General features: G+C 35.9%; 1 protein-coding gene across 13 annotated transcripts in view; it reads left to right on the plus strand.

Moving 5' to 3' along the window:
- NFIB (nuclear factor I B) overlaps nucleotides 1–23,366 on the plus strand; it is a 232,978-nt gene that overhangs the window by 156,587 nt on the left and 53,025 nt on the right. For all 13 annotated transcript variants that reach the window (XM_059071087.2, XM_059071085.2, XM_059071084.2 and 10 more), the window contains exons 4-6: nucleotides 9,655–9,723; nucleotides 16,207–16,327; nucleotides 19,959–20,077. In XM_059071087.2, the coding sequence (XP_058927070.1) occupies nucleotides 9,655–9,723; nucleotides 16,207–16,327; nucleotides 19,959–20,077 (309 nt within the window). The remainder of the gene's footprint in view (nucleotides 1–9,654; nucleotides 9,724–16,206; nucleotides 16,328–19,958; nucleotides 20,078–23,366) is intronic.

A 23,366-nucleotide genomic window follows, 5' to 3' on the forward strand; every position in this document is an offset into this window, starting at 1 on the left:
GAGGAGGCTTGAAGAGGTTGGGTAACTAGGAATGGCAGACTAATTTTCTCATTTTAGTATAACTTTTTTTTGGTTTTGCTGAAGTCTTTATTGTTTGCTTTTATCTCTATTTCTGCTTAGATTTGTTATTAGGGAAGCCTGCTTCTCTTCTTGGAGTCAAGTACATATTCAGCCTCAATTGATATGATCATGTGTTGTTGTTTTTTGTTACTGTTGTTTGTTTGTTTTTTCTCTATTACATTGCTAGATTTCCTGATAGTGAACTGCACTCATTCCTGGAATAAACTCGAATGATAATAGTATATCTTTATTTGGTAACATTGTTATATTCCATTTGAATATATGAATTGAATGTATTCAATTTTATTTAGGATCCTTTTTTTTTTTTTCCATCCAAAATAGTTAGTTTTTAATCCCTTGAAGTTACACCATCAAATTTGATGGGAGTTATTTTAATAGGTATTCTTGTGCACATTTCTCCTTAAGTATACTTTATCCTCAATGCATAACTTTTAAACTTAAGAGAAAAAACAGCAAGCAGGAAGGATACAATGCAATATGCATTTCATTTTGTTTCAAACAAGCAGCTAAAAAAAAAAGGAAAAAAAAAAAGGACAGCATACATTAAACAAAGTGCATCAGTTCCAACGAGTTAGTATTAGAAAGAGGCCTAATTCGCTGAAGACAGTCAGAGGCCTGCCAGGGTGAGACTTCTGGCTGGTTCCAGCCCTGTGTTAGGATTCCTGAAGTTGCATTTACATGTTTGCTTGATCTTTGGTTGGTTGGTTGCTTGCTTTGTTTTGATAAGGGACATTGCAAGTTTAGTTATTTAAGTTTTGCTGGCCTAATAAAGGCTTATGACAGCGCCTGCTTCATAAGGTAACTTGTCATCATTTTCTACAGCCTGGGAGAGTGTAAATAGCATTGAGATTTGAAGGCAAGGTAAAGGATAGATAAAATCCAGCTGTGCACCCATCTGTACCTATGTCATTTTTATAAGTGGTTTTAAAAATACCTTTTTATGCTGTTTTAGGGTTTTCAAATTTTAAAGTGCTTATGAACTCATTAAGCTGTAGATTCTGATTTCAAGGGTCTTAGTGGAGCCTGAGCTTCTGCATTTCCAGCAAGCTCCCAGGTTATGCCAATACTTTTGGTGCTGGGACCACATTTTGAATAACAAGAGACTAGCACAGTGGTTCCCAAACTTTGCTGCACATTGGAATCACCTGGGCAACTTTTAGAACATCCTCATGTCTGGGTCATATCCATACCAGTTAAATCAGAAAAGCTGGGAGTGGAAGCCATGCATAAATTGCTTTTTAAGAACCCCAGGTGGTTCGAATGATCAGCAAATTTTGGGGACCACTGCACTAGGTAATTGTTCTATTCAGGGTCCACTTTGCACAACTGTGGTTACTTTTATTTTAGTAAGTAATTGCCCCTTTAAGTTTTCAAAGTTGCGGTCAGTAAGTTGTATGTGTTAATCTCTCATAATTCTTTTAATGCATTTGGTTTCTATGGTTATGTCTCCCTTCTATTCTTGTAGTTGTATATTTTTGCCTTCTCTTTTTTCCCTTAATGAAGCTTGCAAATGATTTTTCTGTTTTGCTTGTCTTTTCAGAGAATCATCTTTCCTTTCATTGTTTCAAATATTCCTCTTTTTTCTATTTTATTAATTTCAGCTTTTACCTTTAATTCCCATTTGAATTTTTGTTGGATTGTTTTGCTGTTTTTCTTTTATGGTAAACAATTTTCCTTTTTCTTTTGTCTTTTTCTTTTCATTGCTTTCTAGATGGCTGACAATTTTTCTTTTGATTTTCTGTTTGATTCATGGCTTATTTTCTTAATTTTCATGTAGTTCAGAAGATATGGTCACTTTTTTTTTTTTTAACTTTTAGCTTTATTTGCCAAAGATGAGACAGAATGGCCTGAAAAATTCTCTACTTTTAAGAATTTGTTAATATTTTCTTTTTGGTCAAGGACATGATCAATTTTTATAAGATTTCCGTGGATATACCAACAGAGTATAAGATGTATTTGAATGATATAAAATAAGTCTAATAGCCTAATAGTCATGTTCAAATCTAAAAGATGTATTCAGAGTTCTCACTATAGTTATATTTTTATCAAGTTTCTTGTATTTTATTAGATTTTATTTTATGCATTTCTCCACAATATTGTTTGGTGATAAAAATTATATTTTTATCGAGTTTCTTGTATTTTATTAGATTTTATTTTATATATTTCTCCACAATATTGTTCGCTGCACCAATACATTGTTTGGTGCATGTATTGGTGCATTTCTCCACAATATTGTTTGGTGCATGTCATTCATAATGTTCTTTAACCTGTTTATTTTAATTCATCTTAAATTCCATCTTAGAACCATTGCTAATTGACACTGATTTCTTTTTGTGTGAATTTGCCTGACTTCTCTGCCTACTATTTTATTTTCAACTTTTTGTTCTTATTCTCACTTTGTCTTAAGTATGTCCCTTAAGAGTAGCTGGATTTTGTTTGCTTAAGTTAATCTAATGCTTTATTTATGGGATAATTCAGTCTGCTTATGTTTGTTAGGTTTGATACATTTGATTTTATTCCTCTTGTTTTACTTTAATCATTTATTTATATCTTATGTCCTTATTTTGACTGTCTTAAGTTCCTATTCACTGTATTTTGTTTCCTAGCTGTTAATTTGGAAGTTCTATCTTCCCTTTCCCTGCTTTTAAAATGAAATGTCTCTCATTATTTGCAAATAATATACAGCTTTCATATTGACTCACAGGTACTATGATTATCTGGTATTTTAGAGAAGAGAAATGGGAGGATGTAGAAAAGTTGCTTAACTTGCCTTCAGTTTACATAGTAAGTGACAGAGCTGATTTTTTAGTATAGTTTAATGTAATTTAATATAATTATCTTAATTGTAGTATATTTTAAGATGATATTATAAAATTTAATTTAATTTTATTATAATTTCAATATAGTAAAAATAAACATAGCCCACTTAGTAAGCCATAAAGTATCTGTGCCAAGAAATTTTAAAATCTGCAAGAATTGATTTTCTTGAATAATATGTAATAAAATTGTCTCAAGATCAGAAAATAGGAGTAGATTAAATTTCGTGAAACACTTGGAGTTGTCTAAGAATCTTCTCTGAAACACATTCTGGAAAGATGATTTTACCAGTGAGTTTTTCCAAACTTTCAACTTTTTTTTTTTTAATGAAAAATAATGACTGTCATCCAAACCATTTTATGAAGCATGCATATAACCCTGGTATGAAAACTTGGCAAATAAAATACAAAGATTCCCACAAAAGTATCCCAACTACATATAGAGAATTTGGAAGAAAACTGTTAATAAACCAGTTCAACAGTAAATTTAAAAAGCTATGTTCCATGGACCAACAAAGATAATTTAATCTAAGAATTCGTAATATGTAACAACAAAAAATGCTGTAATGGAAAAAAAGGATAATTTCACAATGCCAAAAACACATTTAATAATACTCAACGATTCTGATCAGAAAACTTTAAAAAAAACTCTGAGAAAACTAGGAATAAACGAATATATCAGATGATGAGAAAAAAAATCAATCATCAATTAATAGCCAAAATTATTAACTGTGAAACTCTAGACGTATTCTCATTAATATTATGAATAAAATATTCCTGCTAGCACTATTCCTATTTTACATATTTTTGAAAGTTCTCTTCAAAGAAATAATGCATATGTATGTGAAAAAATCTAACCTTATTATAATTAAATAAATGAAAGTTATAACATTAATGTAATGATATCTTTTCTCTATCAACTTGCCACAGTTAAAAACAAATCCCATTAATATGACTAATATGTAATTCTGGCAGCAGGGTGGTGACATGGAAGCGCTCATGATCTGCCTGAGGGAATATAAATTGGCAAAAACCTTTATGGAAAGCAGCTTGACAGTTTTTACCAAGAGCTTTAAAAGAGTTTATGTCCTTTGACCCAGTAATTCCACTTCTGGGAACTCCAGCCTAAGGAAATCATAAGAATTGCTGACAAAAATTTGTGTCCTAGGATGTTAATGGCAGTGCTGTTTATAATATTTTTTAAACTGGGAAATAACCTAAAATGCCAAACAATGGGAGAATGGTCAAATAAAGTATGATACAGCCATGCAGTATAATATGGTGCAGGCATTAAAATCATCCTTTTGGAAAAGTATTTAATCTAAAGGGAAAGAGACAATGTTAATTAGAAAAAGGCAGGATATGCATTTATTTAAATTTGATCTCAATTTTATAAAAATCCATATATATATATTATATATATGTAGGGAAAGTTTAATGGACTCAAAGGAAATACTCAAAAACATAAATAATATATTAATATACTACTATCAGAGTGTGTTAAAGTCAGAAAAATTCTGACTCTACCAGCTCATTTCAGTCACCATCAGGGATTTACATTTCATGTTGAAGGACAAACTTAATTGTAAATTTACACTAAAATGTTAGCTATAGGATGAGATTCAGTCTCTGTGCAGAGAATTGTTATCTTTGCTGTGATTAGTGTATCTATTTTATAATCACAGTTTCCACCCTTAACCTTAATGGACAGTTCAGATTAGTTGAGAAACTGAAGAGAGTCCTGTCTTATAACACCACTACCAGAAAAATCACCAATGGGTTAGTTTTGGTAGCTGAAGTTTTATGAAGATTGGCAAAGAGCTAGTATGAAATAATCTTATCTTCTCCCCCTTTACATCTATAAACAAAACAATTTAGGCATCTTTTACACTCAGTTGAAGGAAGTGAACAATTGGAATCCTAGGGCTGGGGCATGCCTGTGAGATACCCAGTGTTCTCTTCTTTCTGCAACTTGAGCAATGCAAGAAAACGAACTGGAAAACAGCCATGTAAAAAAGTGGAATCTGAGAGTTGCAGTGGGCTTTTGAAGTGCTCTTATCCAACTTCCTACCCAAAGTGAGAATTCTTAAATCCAATGGAGGGGTCTTTACATCCACTGGGAAACCCCCTATATTTGTAGACACAGGTTTCCTCATTCTGTAAAATGGTAGCAACTTGAGGATAATTGTGGGCATGATGTGCATTCATGCTTTCTAAGCTCTTAGTGCAGTAGCTTGGCATGTGTTGGTTATTATTACCTTTGCAAGGTCTCACATTCCTTTCTAGGATTTTTCTTATTGGATGACAAATCTGTTTACTGAGCCAAAAAAACAGTTCCTGGAACTGTGCAGAATAAGTCTAATCCACCATCTACATTAACAGTCCTTCAAATACTTGAAGACAGCTTTCATGAATTTAATAACTGCTTTCTGTGTTTTTTTTTAATTTCAAGAATAGAACACAGTAGACCATAAAAATGAGCCATTATCAGTCTTCCTTTGGATTTTCTGTGTAAATGTTGTTTAACATTTAAATGGTGCTGATTATAATTTGAGATATTAACAGTTAGATATGCCATTGCATCCCTCTGTTATTGTTTGTAAAGGAGGTTAAACACTATATTAACTTCTGAGTAGTGATTTATTGTTGCTTTTGTTAGAGAAAAATAAAAACAGTAAAATAATATAATTTGATATTGCCTTTGAGAATTTTCAGTTTGCAGAGGTCTTTATTTCCTACTCAATTTTATTTTTTAAAAAGCATACATGTAGTGTAAATACAGCAACACATAAATGCTAAGTTGTTCTTTGCCTCCTGGTGTAAGCTGTTGTGTAATATTACTCAGTAACCATTAAGCAGCTGCTCTGTCTCAGAGATGCTCATATTTCCTTTGGTAGATGAAGGGAATTTACTATATGAATGTCTCCAAATTGCTTTAAGATCTTTGGCCTTTGTGTCAGCTATTTAGATTCACAGTGGTCTATGTAACACATGAAAACCATGTTTTTAGTAGGCCCCAGAAGCCTGGAGGTTACACATGGGGTTGTGTTAACAGCAAGCACCTGCATTTTGCTGAGTTTTACCCTCTGTATTGTGTAACAGGGCTTCTGACCCCCTGTATGGTCCTCTCCAGTTATTTTGCCAGAGTCCTTAAGTACTCTCTCTTATGCTTGTGAGCAAGCACTATTAGCTGTCCAAGTACCGTGTCATCCACTGTTTCTTTTCTTTAGCCTGCCTCATCTTGGGTAATGCCTGTCCATTGTAAAGGCTGTGCTGCGTGCAAAGATGCATGAAGGGGGCAGCCATCTGCTTCAAGTGCTTCTCCCAGGCTGCCCAGCTGCCTGATTCCCACCCATCCTCCTCCTGTAAGGTCATTGTCAGCAGGTATTACCACTTATCCTTGGGAGCCCTCCTTTTACTGAAGTCTTGCTGTACTCCATGCAGGAGTGGAGCCCAGTGGGACCTATGGTGTTGCATTTTGGCTAGTGGGTGCCAAAGCAGTTCTGACATATTTTCAATGTCTTTCCTAGTTTTAGTAAAAGCTTTCAGTTTTCCTTGTAGATCCAAATTCCTTAGAACTTGGGGAATTGGGGGTAGGGAGTGGAGAAGAACCCTCAGCATTCTGAGTTGCCTTCCCTTTTCTATGGGGTAGTCATTGTATTTGTCTGTGTGTGACTGCCTTGCTGTCTTCCTGCTGGTAGGATTACCTTGAGATGGCTCTTCCCTCCCTTAGGATTCAGCTCCTGACAGGACCACACATCACTCCATCTTAATGGGCATGAGTAGGGCATGACTTAGAAGCAAATGGAGTCCTAACTACTCATTGGAGCAATAAGGAAATGAACTTCAGATAATATCCATGTATTGAATTGTTATTAAGTATTACACGTGGTATAATTTATATAAATGAAATGTTCACTATTCATTCACTCATTCATTGATTTATAAATATTTGTGAACTGTTTGAACCCTTCTAGCCCCTTGGTAGTTATTTTGTACTAAATGCCTAAAGTTGTACATTAATTACACAACAAAGTCAGAGATATAATCTGACTGTAATCATCATGCTTTCCCCTTTTGCCCAAAAGCTTAAATAAACCCCTCGGCAGACAAGTTCCAGAAAATAACAAGGGTCAGTATACAGTTATCCTTTGATCTTAAGCTATCTTTATCTTCATTATTATAAAATTATTAAGGTGTTCATATGTGACCATGTTTCAAAAAGCTCAACTTACATTTGTTCTGCAGGCATTTCGTAGTTACTGTAATGTGGGCGATGAGTTAGTTATTAAGGGAGATATAGAGATGAACAAAACCTAGTCACTCCCCCAAATAAGAAGAAACACAAGGCTTGAAAAGTTATCTTGGTAAACTTGAATGTGCAAAGTGATACAAAGTAAGTACAAACTAGGTGCTATGTGAATACAGAAGAAAGAGATTATTTCTAGGTGGCACAGGAGTTGGGAGGGGAGGGTAGAAAAGCAGATTATGGAGCAGACGGTGGTTGATCTGGACATTGAAGCCTGCGAGTTGAGCCTGCGGAAAGAGGGCCTTCTGATCAGAGACAGCTACGTTAGAAAGATATGAGGGCAGGCCTTTACAGAGTACAGTGGGGTAAGGACCTTGTCTGATTGGTTAAGCACACAGGCTGTAGTCATGATAAATAAGTTCTCTGTATTTAACGTATTTGTCATGTATAAAACATTATGTTTACCACATGTAAAATAAAGTAAAATCTATTATGCTAAAAACAACAAAAGCAATAGAAATCTTTGTATACAATGCTAACCTATCAAAATCAAAAACATCTTTGTCTCCAGCCACACAAAGGGAGTCAATGTCCTTTTTTGTCTCAGTGGCTTTTAGCACTTTGTACAATGTTGTCTACCTGGAAATTTCTCAATAATCACTGAAATGAATTCAACCTGGTGAAAAATTAATTGCTGAAGAAGTAGGCGTTTCTTAAAATAGAGCTGCATCAAGTGGGGACGCTTGGTTATTATCCTCTTAAAAATGTATATCTTTTTCAGAGCAGTGACTTAACATGAGACCTGAGTTTTATCACCAACTGAGATCTCATAATTTCTTCTCATTCTTTTGCTATTTCTAAAGAAGGTGGATGGATGGATATAAAACAGTGTTCAGACATACACAGCGCCCCTGTTTATTCAGAGCAGTGAGGCATATATGCTAATTGAATGACTTTCTGTCTTTTCATGCTGTGTATGGTTAAAAAGTGGGCTTGTGGCTTTCTTTCTGGTAAAATGTCTAAATGATGATTTACAGATAACTTGAGAGTGTCTGGAATTCAGTGTGCATATTTCAGTGTATGGGTGATTGCTGACTCCATAGGCCAGCCCTAACTTATTGGTAACATTTACTCAGCGCCTACTCTGGTTTATTTTTTTTTTTACTACTCTGGGTTTTATATTTCTATCTCACTTATTATTTGTAACAACGATGTAAGGTAGGTCATTTTATTATCTCTAATATATCAATGAGGAATCTGAGGTACAAAGAGTCTAAATGTTCCAGGACTATTATTATTATTAATTTAGAATAATTCATTATTAATTATTATGATTAATTATTCCAGGATGCCACACTGGCACAGTGTAGTCAGGAGTCAAACCCCAGCTCTTTGCCTTGAGTGAGCCATGTTGCTAAAACACCCAGGCCTCTCTCATCCCTGCACTGAATCTAATCTCTTGGTCAGCCCTGAAGCTTTATGTAACATCCGATCAAATTGCCAGTTCTTGGAATTTAGAGTTTTTTCCTGGAAGCATTTTAATTCTGAGGATTTTCACACTCTTATTCTCTCCCTGAGGCAGCAGAGAGTAGCCGTATCCCTCCTGCCTAAGGTGTTCCCTCCCTCCTCAGCCTCACTACACTTCCTTCTTCTGGATGAGAACCTGGGGATAGGACTGGTATCCCCATCTGCAGTCCTGGACAGAGCTAGGCCAGCTAGCAAGCATGTCTGACTTCCTCAGGCTCCTGACCCGTGGGCCACGGCTACTGTGAGCCCTGGACCTGGAGGTCAGGGAAGGGTCGGGAGGCATTCCTGGAGGTCTGGCTTCACCACATTCGCCAGAAAAAGGATCCAGTTCTTGACATGAAGGGAGTCCCAGGGAGTGGCAGCAAGGGTGAGAAAGCAGTGAAATCATGTGAGGTATATTAATCGTGCACAGAAATAGGTCTGTGTAAAGTGTTTGCTGTATGTACGGGTTCCGCTTTTGTGTGATTCATGACGGGAACAAGGGTGGGAGTGCTGGTAACAGCAACTCACTTTTTAATCAGGGAAGGATTTGTGAAAGAACAGTGGTTTCAAGAGATCTTTGGAGTAATTCCAACAAGGTGCTAATTGTGGTTGTGGTTTTCCTTTTTCTTTATTTCTTTCTTTTTTTTTTTTTTTTTTAACGGGTGGACTTTAGTCTGCCAGGTGCTACCGAGCTGAGGGCCCCTGAACCTTCATTCCCTATGCGTGGGCAGTGGCAAATAAAACCATACCAATTGCCCTGTACAATTGGAAAGTTAAAAAATTTCCCTGAGAGATTATTTAGCTTCTATAGGTTAAACGTCTGTTTAAACAGACCCAGTTTGCATTTTACAAGAGTTTTGCTTTTACAGTTCTTCGTTGTAAGCATACTTGGGTTTTGTTCTAACCTTTGGTTTAAAACACTTGAACAAATTCTAGTGTTTAATCATTTATTTGCTTCCTGCTTATGTTGATCTCTTTCATCTTGATGTTTATTTTCAGGATACCTTGAGGATAGTTTTGTAAAATCTGGAGTCTTCAATGTATCAGAACTTGTGAGGGTATCCAGAAGTAAGTAAACTCTTTTCTTATTATTTAACTATACAGTATGACTTAAAATATTTCATATTTGAACCTTAAATCCAGTATGAAGAGAGCTGTGTATTAGGAGAATTTGAGTTTTAAAATCTCTGACCTTTTGATGAAATCATAAGTGAATATATTTTGTTTGGTTTTCTAAAATATTTCCATTTAAATCAACACTTTCTGCAGTACAAAAACAATTTGCAGTTTGTTCTGCTTGCTGTGTTATTGGTATTCGTTTAATTCACTGTTCACTCTGTGACCATAGATGGTCATTTATATCAAAGGAAGTGTGATTAATTAAATGTACTCAGTGTTGTTATGATAACCCACATAAGTTTCCTGTAGATAAGTGCTTTTTCATTTTGCTAACATTTTGGTGAGGGCTTGGAGATGTACAGGATATACACACTCACATGCAGAGTGTAGAGGGACGCAGAAATTAACTTTGCAGATTGTAGCTGGATATAGATAGAAAGCATTGTTATCCAAAACAATGTCCAATTGTTTTCACTGGCCACCTCACCTGAGACACCATTCTTGGCATGCTGGATGAGAATTTTCTCCAGTAAGTTCACCTGGCCAGCTAACTAAGCAAGGGGGAAGTTTCCTTGATCAACTCTTTTAGTTATTACTGGTGTGTGCAAATATATGTAAGATGCAGTTCTTATCTCATTGATTATGCTGAAGGGGGTGACTCATTTCTACTTGCTCTCTTCTCTGATTTAGCTTATTTATGTAACTTTGAAGGGTGTATTTTCACCTGACATTTTGATAGAGAGTATCACAGTTTGGAATGATTTATTCAGATGATGTAGGGGCACTCTGGAGCCTGTTTAAGTTGTGTTTTTCACTTGGGTCAAATTCAGAGGTCAGGAACAAGAATTATGATGATCCAAAAAGAACAAACAAGAATGAGTTACTGAGAGTAAGTATAGGTAGTGCTTTAGTATGGCGTTGAGTGAAGTAATCTCCAAGGTAGTAGATGACTTTGTCTTTGGAACTGTAGTTTCTCAAATGGTTCAGATTTCTGAAGTGGCTAGTACAAACAGCCTGTATTTCAGAGAGTTCTGTACATGAGCATTTAAGACTTAGTAGCATCCCTTCTGACGTAATTCTGCAGTGGATAAATGTATGCCGCAAAGACTTCTGCCCTGGGTCTGTTGATTTGGGGGCAGTGAAGGAGACCAAATTAATATCCTGTATGCCTGTACCTACAGGGTTCATATTTGCTGGGCAAGAGGATTCTGATGGTCTACTTCATTTACTTCATTCACCAAGGCGATGAGCCTTGTGTGTTTTTCCTGATGAATATGTGTTGTGCAAAGGCCTCTGATATTTGAACTTTTTTATCTTTGTTTTTAATTTGGAAAGGAACATGCCTGGCTTACTTACTACTACTTTATGGCATCACGTAAGGAAGGGGGTATTTAAAGATGTGTGTGTATGTGTGTGTGTGTGTGTGTGTTTCCCCATACTGATCTTTAGCAGAGAGGCTATGCTGCTACAGTTATGAGACATTATGAAATTATTTGTTTAAATTTGTACTTTTCTCAGTTTTATGATATATTTTCATCCTTCTTATGAGAAGGACAGTAGAGTCGTCTGTCAGAAAATATTACTAGTTCCTCATCATAGGTAACATTATGCTAGATGCTGTAGGAGAGCCACATGAGAACTTTTAAAAGCCCAGATTGATATTTTGAGAAATCTAAATTTGAAACATAAAAATAGATTTAAAAATACCTTTTTAGGGACTTTCCTGGTGGTCCAGTGGTGGAGAATTCACCTTCCAAAGTGGGAGGTGCGGGTTCGATCCCTGGTTTGGGAGCTAAGATCCCACATGCCTTGTGGCCAAAAAACCAAAACATAAAACAGAAGAAATATTGTAACAAATTCAATAAAGACTTTAAAAATGGTCCACATCAAAAAAATCTTAAAATAAAAACACCTTTCTGTAATAGTTCAGAAATGAGGTAAATGTAACATATACCATTCATTCTTTCTTTTTTTTTTTTTTTTTTTTTTTTTTTTTTTGTGATATGAGGGCCTCTCACTGTTGTGGTCTCTCCCGCTGTGGAGCACAGGCTCCGGACGTGCAGGCTCAGCGGCCACAGCCCACAGGCCCAGCCGCTCCGTGGCATGTGGGATCTTCCCGGACCGGGGCACGAACCCGCGTCCCCTGCATCGGCAGGCGGACTCGCAACCCCTGCGCCACCAGGGAAGCCCCATTCATTCTTTCTTAATTCATATTGTCATCTCCTAGAGGTTTTTAAGTTACCTGTTATAACAAACAGTACTAAATTTGTAATTAGTATATTAATTATCTGTATTCATTCATTGGTTACTTTATTCAGCATTTCTTTTCTACTCCATATGTAAATAGGTGTCTCTGAAATGCTTGAGAAGTTATTCTCCTAAGTGTTTTAATATATCCACATTATAATCTTATTTACACAGTTGAACTTCATTGTTTATGAAATAAGAGTTTGCTAAGTAAACACCAACTTCAGCACAACCCTTATGCTGTATATCACAAATTCTGACTTCTTGAGAGTTTACGGTATGTTAATGGTTTCTGTCCTCTGGGGTTTTACTCTCATATGACCCTCTAATGTGCATGTTGACTTTAGCTAATGAAGCCATTCAGTTTTAGGATAGTGATCTTTCTGGTGAATGATATTATCACCATCTTAAAAGTTGATTTAGGATCAGCTTTTGGAGTGAGGAGAACAATAAGAGAGATTAAGGGTTGGCCTCTAACCCTTGGAATCCGAGGTTCTTCTGAGCTTGGTTTCTAAGAGGGTATTGGCAGCCTCTTAAACATGATTTGCAGCCTTCAGGCCCCTTGCTGCTCTCTGGGAGAGGTGCTAACACTGATCTTTGCATCCGATGTAAGTTTTTCTAGAGGCTTTTAAACAGGCACATCTGCCTGGGACTTGTTGTTCTCATGCCCTTTGTCATTAGATAAATTTTGTGCCTGTGTGCTGTTTTAGAATCTGGCCATGTTCATTATTAATCTACTTTAATTTCCGTAATCTCCCATTTAGTGTAAAAATGCACACTAAATTTTACAGTGCTCATGTGTAAATCCGTAGACAAAGTGTTTTTGTTCTTGTTTTGCTTAAGCCATGACTAAAGCTTGATTTTCCGTCTTGTCCCCCACCCCCACAGTTTAATTGAGATTTAGTTGACATGTAGCGCTGTATAATTTTAAGGTGTATAGCCTAATGACTTGACTGACGTATGTTGTGAAATGCCACAGCAAATTTAGTCAACATCCATCATCTCATACAGATACGAAAAAGAGAGAGAAAACGTTATTTCCTTGTGATGAGAACTCTTGGGATCTACTCTCTTAACAGCTTTCCTATATATCCTACAGCGGTGTTAATTGTAGTCATCATGTTGTACATTACGTCCCCAATATGTATTTATTTTATAACTAGAAGTTTGTACGTTTTGACCACCTTCCTCCAATCCTCCCTCCCCCCCACAACACCCACCTCTGGTAACCTTTTCTTTGAGTTTGGTCTTTTGTTTGTTTGTTTGTTTAGATTCCCCTATTGCTTTCTTGATACTTTGGAAGAATCCTTCTGGAACAAAACTTAGAAAAAAACAAAATTTCCAAAGATTTTTCATTTTCATTTTCCTATAAATTATACCTAATATGCTTACGGTCAAGCAATCTGTGTTGACTATCAAGCCATATGTTTATTAAATAGAAACTACAAATCTTTGCCTAAATATTGCATGAGCTTAATAAATTGCAAATGGTTGATATAAGATATAACCTGTAAGTTTCCTGTTGGTAACTCAGTTCTTTGAATTGTATCCTTCACTGCTGTTGGAAGCCAGACAGATTGCTTACTTTCACTGAGCCCCTCAAATGTCTCCTTCCAGCACATACTCTGCTTTCCAATGTCACATAGAACATGGTTCTAATAATAAACTTTAAAGCATGTGGTTACTGTGGGATTTCTTACCTTGCATTTTTTTTAACCTCTGGTGTACCTCAAGCCACAACAAGCAGCTACATTCTAACTGTCCAGAGAACTCGAGCCATTAGGCGTAGTTGCACATTGAACACTAATATTTTCTGTATAAAATGAGGCTAAAGCATATTATATAATATGAACAACCTAACAGAAGGCAGAAACTCCAGAGTTTTAGAGCTGAGACTAATCTCGTATGTATTGATTAATTTTTAATGGGGAGAGATAATCGTTGTATATTCCTTGATTGTTTCTCTATAATAAAGCATGCACCTCCTAATCATATTTTCTTTAAAAATATTTTGTTAGTCTCAGCCTGCCTGAAATATTGAAGTACAATACAACTGAGAGTGAAGTGCAATTGAAGTATGATTCAACTGATAGTGAATACAATTTCAAATGTTTATTAAAAATCCTGAGTAAGAAAAATTCCTTGAAAATCGGATGTCCCTTTGGAATTTTTTACTCAACGTGTGGTTAGTTTGGAGAGAGGGGAAGGTTAAGGAGACTTTGTGTTCTTAGCGTGAATTTCAAGGGCTCCAAAATTTTCCTGCCCCACATAGGATACACTTTCTCTCATTGGAGATCTTGAAGGCCTGATAAAAACAGGTGAAAAAATAGAAACTATTCTTAAGCATTGTCCTTTGACACCAACCTGGCTGGCCTCCATCTTGTATATCATCTCTGTCCATGACCTTGCTCTTGTAGTAATTGCTGTTTAGAGTAACCTCCCTTTAGTACCTTACTCATCTTCCAAAGCCCTGGGCCAGCTGTGACTTTTCCACAGATTTCTTGGACCATTCAAGCTTGTATCAGATTCTTCTTTCCTTGAAATCCTGTAGCATTTATTGATCATGTCATTCATTTGGAGGTTTCATTATAAAACGCATTAAGCTTGTATCTCTGTGTTTTTCATGGGTATTTTGTTTACCCAACTTGTTGCCCAGTATGTCTTATTAAGGACGGGAACTATCTTAGACTATTTTGTGTCCCTTGCAGCACCTGCCAGTAATGGGCACAATATCTTATTGAATGAACAAACCTTCAGCAAATAGTTTCATTAGTACCAGTTCACCAGCTTTGTGCGGGTCTTTGAACTGTTTCATCTTTGCTGACCACTCTAGGTTGCCAGGGAAGAATTTCAGGGAAGAAAGCAAGGAAAGAAGGGAATTCACATTTGTTGAATTTCCATTATACACTAGGCATGATGCTGGACTTTTATCACTCCTTACCTCATCTCATCCTCAAAATAATCATATGTGATAGGTTATTCTAATTTTCATTTTACAGTTCAGGAAACTGAGGCACATAGCCAATAAGTGACAGAGGGAGTTAAAACTAAAAGGCTGTCTAGGGCTTCCCTGGTGGCGCAGTGGTTGGGAGTCCGCCTGCAGATGCAGGGGTCGTGGGTTCATGCCCTGGTCCGGGAAGATCCCACGTGCCGCGGAGCGGCTGGGCCCGTGAGCCATGGCCGCTGAGCCTGTGCATCCAGAGCCTGTGCTCCGCAACGGGAGAGGCCACAACAGTGAGAGGCCTGCGTACCGCAAAAATAAAATAAAATAAAAGGCTGTCTATCTCCCAAGACCCTACTCATTCTAACACAACATGCTGTCTGACAGATTTATTCAAGATGTCTAGAAACCAATTTTAAAAATTTGAAAAGACTTAATCCATTGTACAACAACCCATATTACATTAAAATTTTCAGTTCTTAATACATCAACAAACTCAAAAAGCCTTCTTGATTTATAAAATAATACCTTAAAGTATAAAATTCCATGAGTATATTTTAAATGACTTATGAAATTGGGCATACAAACTTTTTTAAAAACAAAACATAGCTGTTGAGTAAAACTGTACTCACCATTCATATATGAAACCTGAATATGTATTTTGGAAAAAGAATCTTGACTTTTATTTCATATTTGTCAATTTTACTTATATACCTGTCCTAATACAAGACTTATTTTTATATCAAATAATTATAAATATGATTTCTAATGCAGCCTAACATTAATTTTAACATTATTATAAAATAACAATTGCCTTTTGTGAAACTATTCTAATTCGATTTATTTAACAATAATTTGGTTTTTGAGATCTGACTTAGTACAAAGTGCCTTGCTTGGTGCTGAGCAATAGGCAACATATATTGTTCCCTGTGGCGCATCTAGAGACTAGTGGGGTGACAGGTGTAGTGATGACTAACACAAAGGACTGAGAGAAGAAGCTTGGGGAGTAGGAGTGGAGAAGGAGTAACCAGTCAGCGCGCCTCAAGTTTCCACACTTGAACATTGGCATCGTGAGGATGTTTGCAAGTCTTAACCAGTGAATGGCTGGTATTAGCTTCTTAAGGTAGAGTTCCCCTCATCCTTGCCCAGAGGCATGGAAAGTATTAGATTATTACATTTGAATAGAGATGACAACAGTAAATGGCATTCCCAATGTTTGTTGGTGTTGTTGTTTCATTCCTCAGCGCCCATAACCCAGGGAACTGGAGTCAACTTCCCAATTGGAGAAATCCCAAGCCAACCATACTATCATGACATGAACTCGGGGGTCAATCTTCAGAGGTCGCTGTCTTCTCCACCAAGCAGGTAACCGAAAGAGGAGCTGCTTTTGTTCTCTGTCTATATGCAAATAGGTAGATAAGTAGACATGCAGATAGATAGGTACGCAGGTAAAGAGAAGGGAAATAAAGCAGAGTTCAAGATTTTGGCTGTTTTTACACGAAATTTTGATCTTTCCTGGTTAAATTTATTTTGAAATTTGAAAGTTAAATTGTTGTTCAAAGCATTTTAAAAAGTATTTTTAGGGAGACAAGGGAACTATGAAAATGTATTAATATTTTTATTCTCTTATATGAAGTATTATAACTCTATAAGTAATTCTTTTGGTGACTTTAGAAATGATATTGCCATAGCAAAGATCCCTGGTTTAGGATTGATTCATCCAACTTTTACCCTAATACCATGTCCAAGCTGGGGATAATGAAACATGAAAAATAAAATGTGTCATATACTTAACCTTAAAAGGCCTTATTCTAGGCAACAGGTTTGCCAAGTTCTTCAATTAGTTGATGTTCTTTGAATAATTTAGTTAAGTCTCAGTTACCAGTGAAAGTATTACCTGCTGTGAGATTTGGCCTAACCAGCCTTTGTTGGGGAACAGCTACAGTGAGGTGACTTTGCCTTTTAGTTCTCTGCTGACATTCTTTTATTTCTCTTTTGACCTTCTGATTGTAACTTTCAGTCGCACAGGAGTTTAAAAAGAGATCTCCTATTTAAATGAGGGAAAATTAACTTGGCAAATTGTACTACATAGGATTTCATGATATGTTCCCCTATTGTTGAATGATAGAAGAGGGCTGGGTGAATAAGACAAATATTATAGCTTTATTGGGTTTTTTTGAGTTGGATCTTCAATATAGGAAGAGCAATCTCATTTCCATAGCATTAAATATACCCACGATCAGATAGAAGATCATACGTGAGTTCCAGAGCAAAACATATATTTCACAGTATCAACTGTTAAAAAATTTAAAAATCTGGATAACTATATTCCTATGCTATTCTCAAAAACAAAAATTAATTGCATTTGAATTAATTATGGGACTATGCACATTTGTTTGTTAACTAAGTTCAATTTGATGTCATTATGGTCAAACTATATTTTCGTATAGTTAGATTGCATAGCAAGATAATAGGGTTTATTATCATTAAAACTGTCTGTTATATGGTGAAGTGTTAAAAATGCTTTAGTTTTTCTAAATTTAAAATGTGAGTAGTAATTTTTTATTTTGTCTGGTGGATTGGTATGCTGTCAACACAGATCTTTCCTCATGATCATTCAGTATCAGATACTATGTCATTCAAATAAAAAAGGTTTAAAAAACGTTTCTCTATTATTTCCTTATGAAAATCTTTTCTCCCTCATTTCAAGTTTTCCATGCATATTTACCGCTGATTTACAGATGGGAGAATTAGATTAAAGGAGGCTTAAAAAATGCATTCTAACTTTGGATACCCTACAAAGAAACTAAAGAAACTATTTACTCTCACTGTGGTTTAGCATGGATAGAAATTGCCATCTTCTGCATCATGTTAATAGTCTGGGAGTTGGGAGTCAAATATTAACCACAAATGTATCTATGCATATACCCAGACATGCACATGCTTCCAGGATTTGGAAATAGTGTAGTAGAAAGAGCACAGTCTCAGAAGTCAGAAGTCCTTACTTTGTGTCAGACTGCTTCCATTAACATGCCCTGGGCAATTGATTTTCTCCAAATTTGTCTCCCCACTTGTAAGAAAATGGAGGATTGGTTTATGTGTATGGCTTCTAAAGTGAATTACAACTCTGAAATCCTATGACATTAGGTTTATTTTCACTGTATAGAGTTCATTCAGAAGATATCTTTTTTAGTTTTTATTTCCATAGTTGTGAATAAGATTTTTTTTAATATAAGGAAAAAAATATCCATTTCTATACTCATAACTTACCGTTTAACAGGGCATTGGTGGAGGTGTTTGAAAGCAGTATATCAAGCAATATGGCATGTGGCATAGAATAGCTTTTTAATCTCTGCTCTAAATATTCACTTTTCTTAGTAATTGAGATAAAACTATGTTTTCTTTATTAAAATATATTATAATACTTTGAAAGTTATTTTGGTTTGAATTTGGCAATGACCTGTTTTTCATGGTTGATCTTAAGAATAAAGGATCAATAACCTAAGTTTTTAGGAAAAAAATCTAAAAACAATAAATGCTGGAAAGGGTGTGGTGAAAAGGGAATCCTGCTTCACTGTTGGTGGGAATGTAAATTGATACAACCACTATGGAAAACAGTATGGAGGTTCCTTAAAAAACTAAAAATAGAACTACCGTATGACCCAGCAATCCCACTACTGGGCATATACCCTGAGAAAACCATAATTCAGAAAGAGACATGTACCACAATGTTCAATGCAGCACTATTTACAATAGCCAGGACATGGAACCAAGCTAAATGTCCATCGACAGATGAATGAATAAAGAAGATGTGGCACATATATACAATGGAATATTACTCAGCCATAAACAGAAACGAAATTGAGTTATTTGTAGTGAGGTGGATGGACCTAGAGTCTGTCATACAGAGTGAAGTAAGTCCGAAAGAGAAAAGCAAATACCGTGTGCTAACACATATATATGGAATCTAAAAAAAAAAAAAAATGGTTCTGATGAACCTAGTTGCAGGGCAGGAATAAAAATGTAGACAGAGAATGGACTTGAGGACACGGGGTGGGAGAGGGAAGCTGGGGCGAAGTGAGAGTAGCATTGATGTATATGCACTACCGAATGTAAAATAGTTAGCTAGTGGGAAGCAACAGCATGATCTCCCTCTTCTTTGTGATGATCTAGAGGGGTGGGATAGGGAGAATGGGAGGGGGGCCCACAAGGGAGGGGATATGGGGACATATGTATGCATATAGCCGATTCACTTTGTTGTACAACAGAAACTAACGCAGTATTGTGAAGCAGTTATACTCCAATAAAGGTCTATTTAAAAAAAAGGATATATGAAATAGTTTATAATCAGTAAAGTACTATAAAAATTTTAATGTTATTAAATATAGGGTTGCTACTAATAATTACTATTTTATAAGTGTCTTCTAAATGCCAGCCACTAAATGCATGAGCTTTATATTTAATAACTCATTTAATCCTCTCAACCACTCCCCTTTTTATTATTTCCATTTTACAGATGATTAAACTGAGTTTAGGAAGGTTAAGGAGTTTACTTATCTTTGAATTGATATGAAGGGATTACATTTTTAATGGCAAGTGCCATACGAATGAACGTTATTCATATTGATAATAATTATGAGTCAGGTACAATCAATAACAATTTTTAAATTAGTATACCTATCACATTAAGAATTCACTTTTTAGTACCGAAAATAGTATTCTACTACTGGAAATATATTTCAGCATATAAATATAATAAATACCATATTTGTTAGGCAGGTACAGTTCTGATATAATAAATGATACATACAACTAGAAATGTCTGCTACTCCTATTGATGTCTTAAATACTCACCATTATTTCAAAATGGTTCTGAGATACTGTTACTTGTGTTTGTGGAAATTTCCACAGTAAGAATATTCTCAGATTATGTATTTTCAGATGCTACACGTTTCTAGAAATCCCATTAACATTCACTATTGTCATATTTTAACAGCAAAAGACCCAAAACTATATCCATAGATGAAAATATGGAACCAAGTCCTACAGGAGACTTTTATCCCTCTCCGAATTCACCAGCTGCTGGAAGTCGAACATGGCATGAAAGAGATCAAGGTGAGTAATAAGGCATTGCCTCTAGGAACAGTAGAGTAAAATGTCAGCTCCTTTCATAAATTTTATTTAGTCAAAATTTCATAATTGAATCAATATGGATTATATTTTTTTCTTGAAATGTTGCAATAAAATTATTTTTAAGGTCATGTACTAGTCAAATCTTGTTAAAGTTAAGTTACAAAATTCCCGTATTTTTATGTGTTTATTAAACTTTTTTTCAGACAAAATGATCTTTTAGAACCCTCATTGTGTGTGTGACTGATGATGACCTGGCTACATTAGTTGGCTGGATTGTAGCAGAAGCACAAGTTCTGATTCAATCAAATCAATTTGCTCCTCTTAATGGGGTATTTTAAGGAGGAGCCAGGCTTTAAGCGGTTCGCAGGTGCTAGTTACTGAAAGTTCCCATTTAAAGGAAGCCATACTTGCTTTTGGAAGTAGGTACAACATGAACAATAAATAAGTGTAATGTAAGACACTTGGTGTCTGAGTCAATCTAGTTATTCTATCTAGATAAAACTATAACCCAGTTCTAGGGCAGCTCTAGGGAAAAATATAACTTTAAGAAATAGGTATTATTTGACTCTCTGAATTCATACTTTGCTCTTTTTCATTCTTAAAATCTATTGGATTAAATATATTTCATCGGACATACTCATGCCTTTTTGCCACAGAAGGAGATTATTAAACATGGAAACAAAGATTAGCTAACAATTTTTGTTGGTATGTGTGCAAATATGACTTATATCAGCAGCACAAAATGTATTTGAAAATTCTTTTAGATAAAATTCTCCATTTTATTAAAAATGTAAAAAAAAAAAAAAAAAAAGAGCTCATTATCAATGTTTTTCAGCCCATGACTTGGGCGTGTGTATCTGAGGGTTGAGGAGCTGCATGTCCAGTAATCTCAGGAGACCAAATAGCTCTGAAGTTTATCAGTTAAAGCCAAAGTTCAGGACTCCTTTTCTGCTGCTCCATGTTTTCCTACCGAGTGCCATAGCATTTAAAGAATGGTGAAACATCTTCATGGAGGAATTGACATTGAGTCAGGTGGGTCTCCTTTAGCATGCTGAGATTTTTAACTAGTAAAGAAGGGGACAACGTGGGCACAGACAAAAGCACAGGCAAGCATTGAGGTGGGGAAGTAAATTTCTGAATGGCCATGTATGAGCCCTGTGGTGGGAGGCTGTGTGTGTGGATGGAAATAAAGAGAGATCGTTTTAAGGAAGGATTTGAAAATCAGCTGGAGAGTTTGGGCTCTGAGATTTTACTCCACCTCCCCAATCTATTCTTTAGACAGAACCATCTTTTAAAACATAACAATGTCTGGGGCTTCCCTGGTGGCGCAGTGGTTGAGAGTCCGCCTGCCGATGCAGGGGACGCGGGTTCGTGCCCCGGTCCGGGAAGATCCCACATGCTGCGGAGCGGCTGGGCCCATGAGCCATGGCCGCTGAGCCTGCGCGTCCGGAGCCTGGGCTCCACAACTGGCGAGGCCACAACAGTGAGAGGCCTGCGTACCACAAAAACAAACAAACAAAACATAATAATGTCATATCATTCCCCTACTTCAGTCACGTCCTGCTCCTCTTAGGAGAAAATCAGAATTCCTTCCTATGATCCACAGACCTTTTTCTTGTCCTCTGGCCTCTTGACCACTGCTCCAGCCTCAGCAGGGGCCGTCTGCTTCCTTCTTGCACTTGAGCCTACTGCTTTGTTCAGATTTGGAAATGCAATACCAAATTCTTGGTCAGTTTTCAGGTCCCAGCCTAAACTGAGGAATTTCCATATAAATCAGGTCTTTACCTCTTGACACCTTGTAGTGTTCCTTCATTGTGCTTATAATAAGTAGTTCCATATTTTTTTATGGGATTAATTGTCTAAACCTGTCTATACTATGAGGGCAGGGACTATATCTGTTTGGCTACTGTGTAACCAGCGCCTGGGAGCCATGCACAACACTTATTGCTTAGTAGGGGCAAATAAATATTTGTTGGCTACATGAACCATTGATAGGCAGAACACCAGTTTCATTAGCAAAGGCAGGAAATAACAGGACTTAACCAGACTTGTAGAAGTAAGAATAAAAACAAAACCCTCAACCCTTTATATTTTATTGCTTGTTTTACTGACATTGTCAGCTTTTTCTGAACAAAGCCATATTTTCCTCATCAGAAAATTGTTCTGGAAAAGATTCTAATGGTAATAACAATAACATTGTGAATGTGTGGCAATAGATGTGTTGTGCAGAAGTGTAGGTGTTCTTTATTATAGAGAGTGTCACTCTGTAAGAATTTATTCCTCTTTCAGCCTATTGAATAAAGCCAATCTCAAATCATATTATAAAACATTTTTGAAAAGTAGAAGGGAAACTGTCATTCTTTCTTTTTGTAAAATTGTTGTATTGTCTTGGTGATTTTCTTTTGTCAAGATGACTGGAATTGGAGAAGTCTGTAAAGGCATATTAAGAGTAAGAAAGAATGATCCATTTACATGTGTGCTTAGAAAAAAAAGTGTCACTTTAATTCTGAAGACTGAAGATTTTGTAACGTGCACAGTAAGCCCTTGTGGGAAGAAGACTTCAACTGCAATGAAAACATGAGGGCAGGACAGTACTATTGTTATAAATTTGCTAAGCCAAATGCAGTCCTTTTGTTTGATGAAAATTGCTTTCTTTAAACTTGCAAAGTAAAATGCCCTTGGTTGTTCTTGTCCATCTTCAAATGTTCTTTAGAAATACTTTCCTGTGATGAAAGTTTTCTAAAGGGCATATTGAGTACCACTCCATACTGTAATAGCTTTAGTACATGTCTAAAAATCCCTGCACTAATTGTATGCAATAACAACTTACTGGTTGCTTAAAATATATTTGTGCTTATAATTGGCAGAAATGTCTGAAATTCACTGTTAATTATTTCCTGGGTCTGCCTTAGTTATTTGTGTTAACTTTGCATTAACATCTACTTTTACCATAACCCTTAACAAAACTGAGTGAAATATGAGAATCAAAAATAACAAAATTATGGACAGTATGTGCATTCCACCTTCCCTTATAATCTGAACCACAAACCTAAACCTTTGAGATTTATTCCAAGTAGGCAAAAATAAAGGAGATAGTGTAACTAAATGATTATACTCATTTCATTTAAAAAATTAGGTAAAATGTTAATACAAAATCTAGATTGATACAGTGACAAATATTCCTATATTTTAATAATTTAATGAAAAAATTGTTTTTATTTTATCATACTATAGAGATAATTATATATTTATGGCTTTTCAAAGCACAAAA

Source organism: Kogia breviceps, chromosome 8, assembly GCF_026419965.1.
Source record: "Kogia breviceps isolate mKogBre1 chromosome 8, mKogBre1 haplotype 1, whole genome shotgun sequence".
In the NCBI taxonomy this organism is placed as follows: Eukaryota; Metazoa; Chordata; class Mammalia; order Artiodactyla; family Physeteridae; genus Kogia; species Kogia breviceps.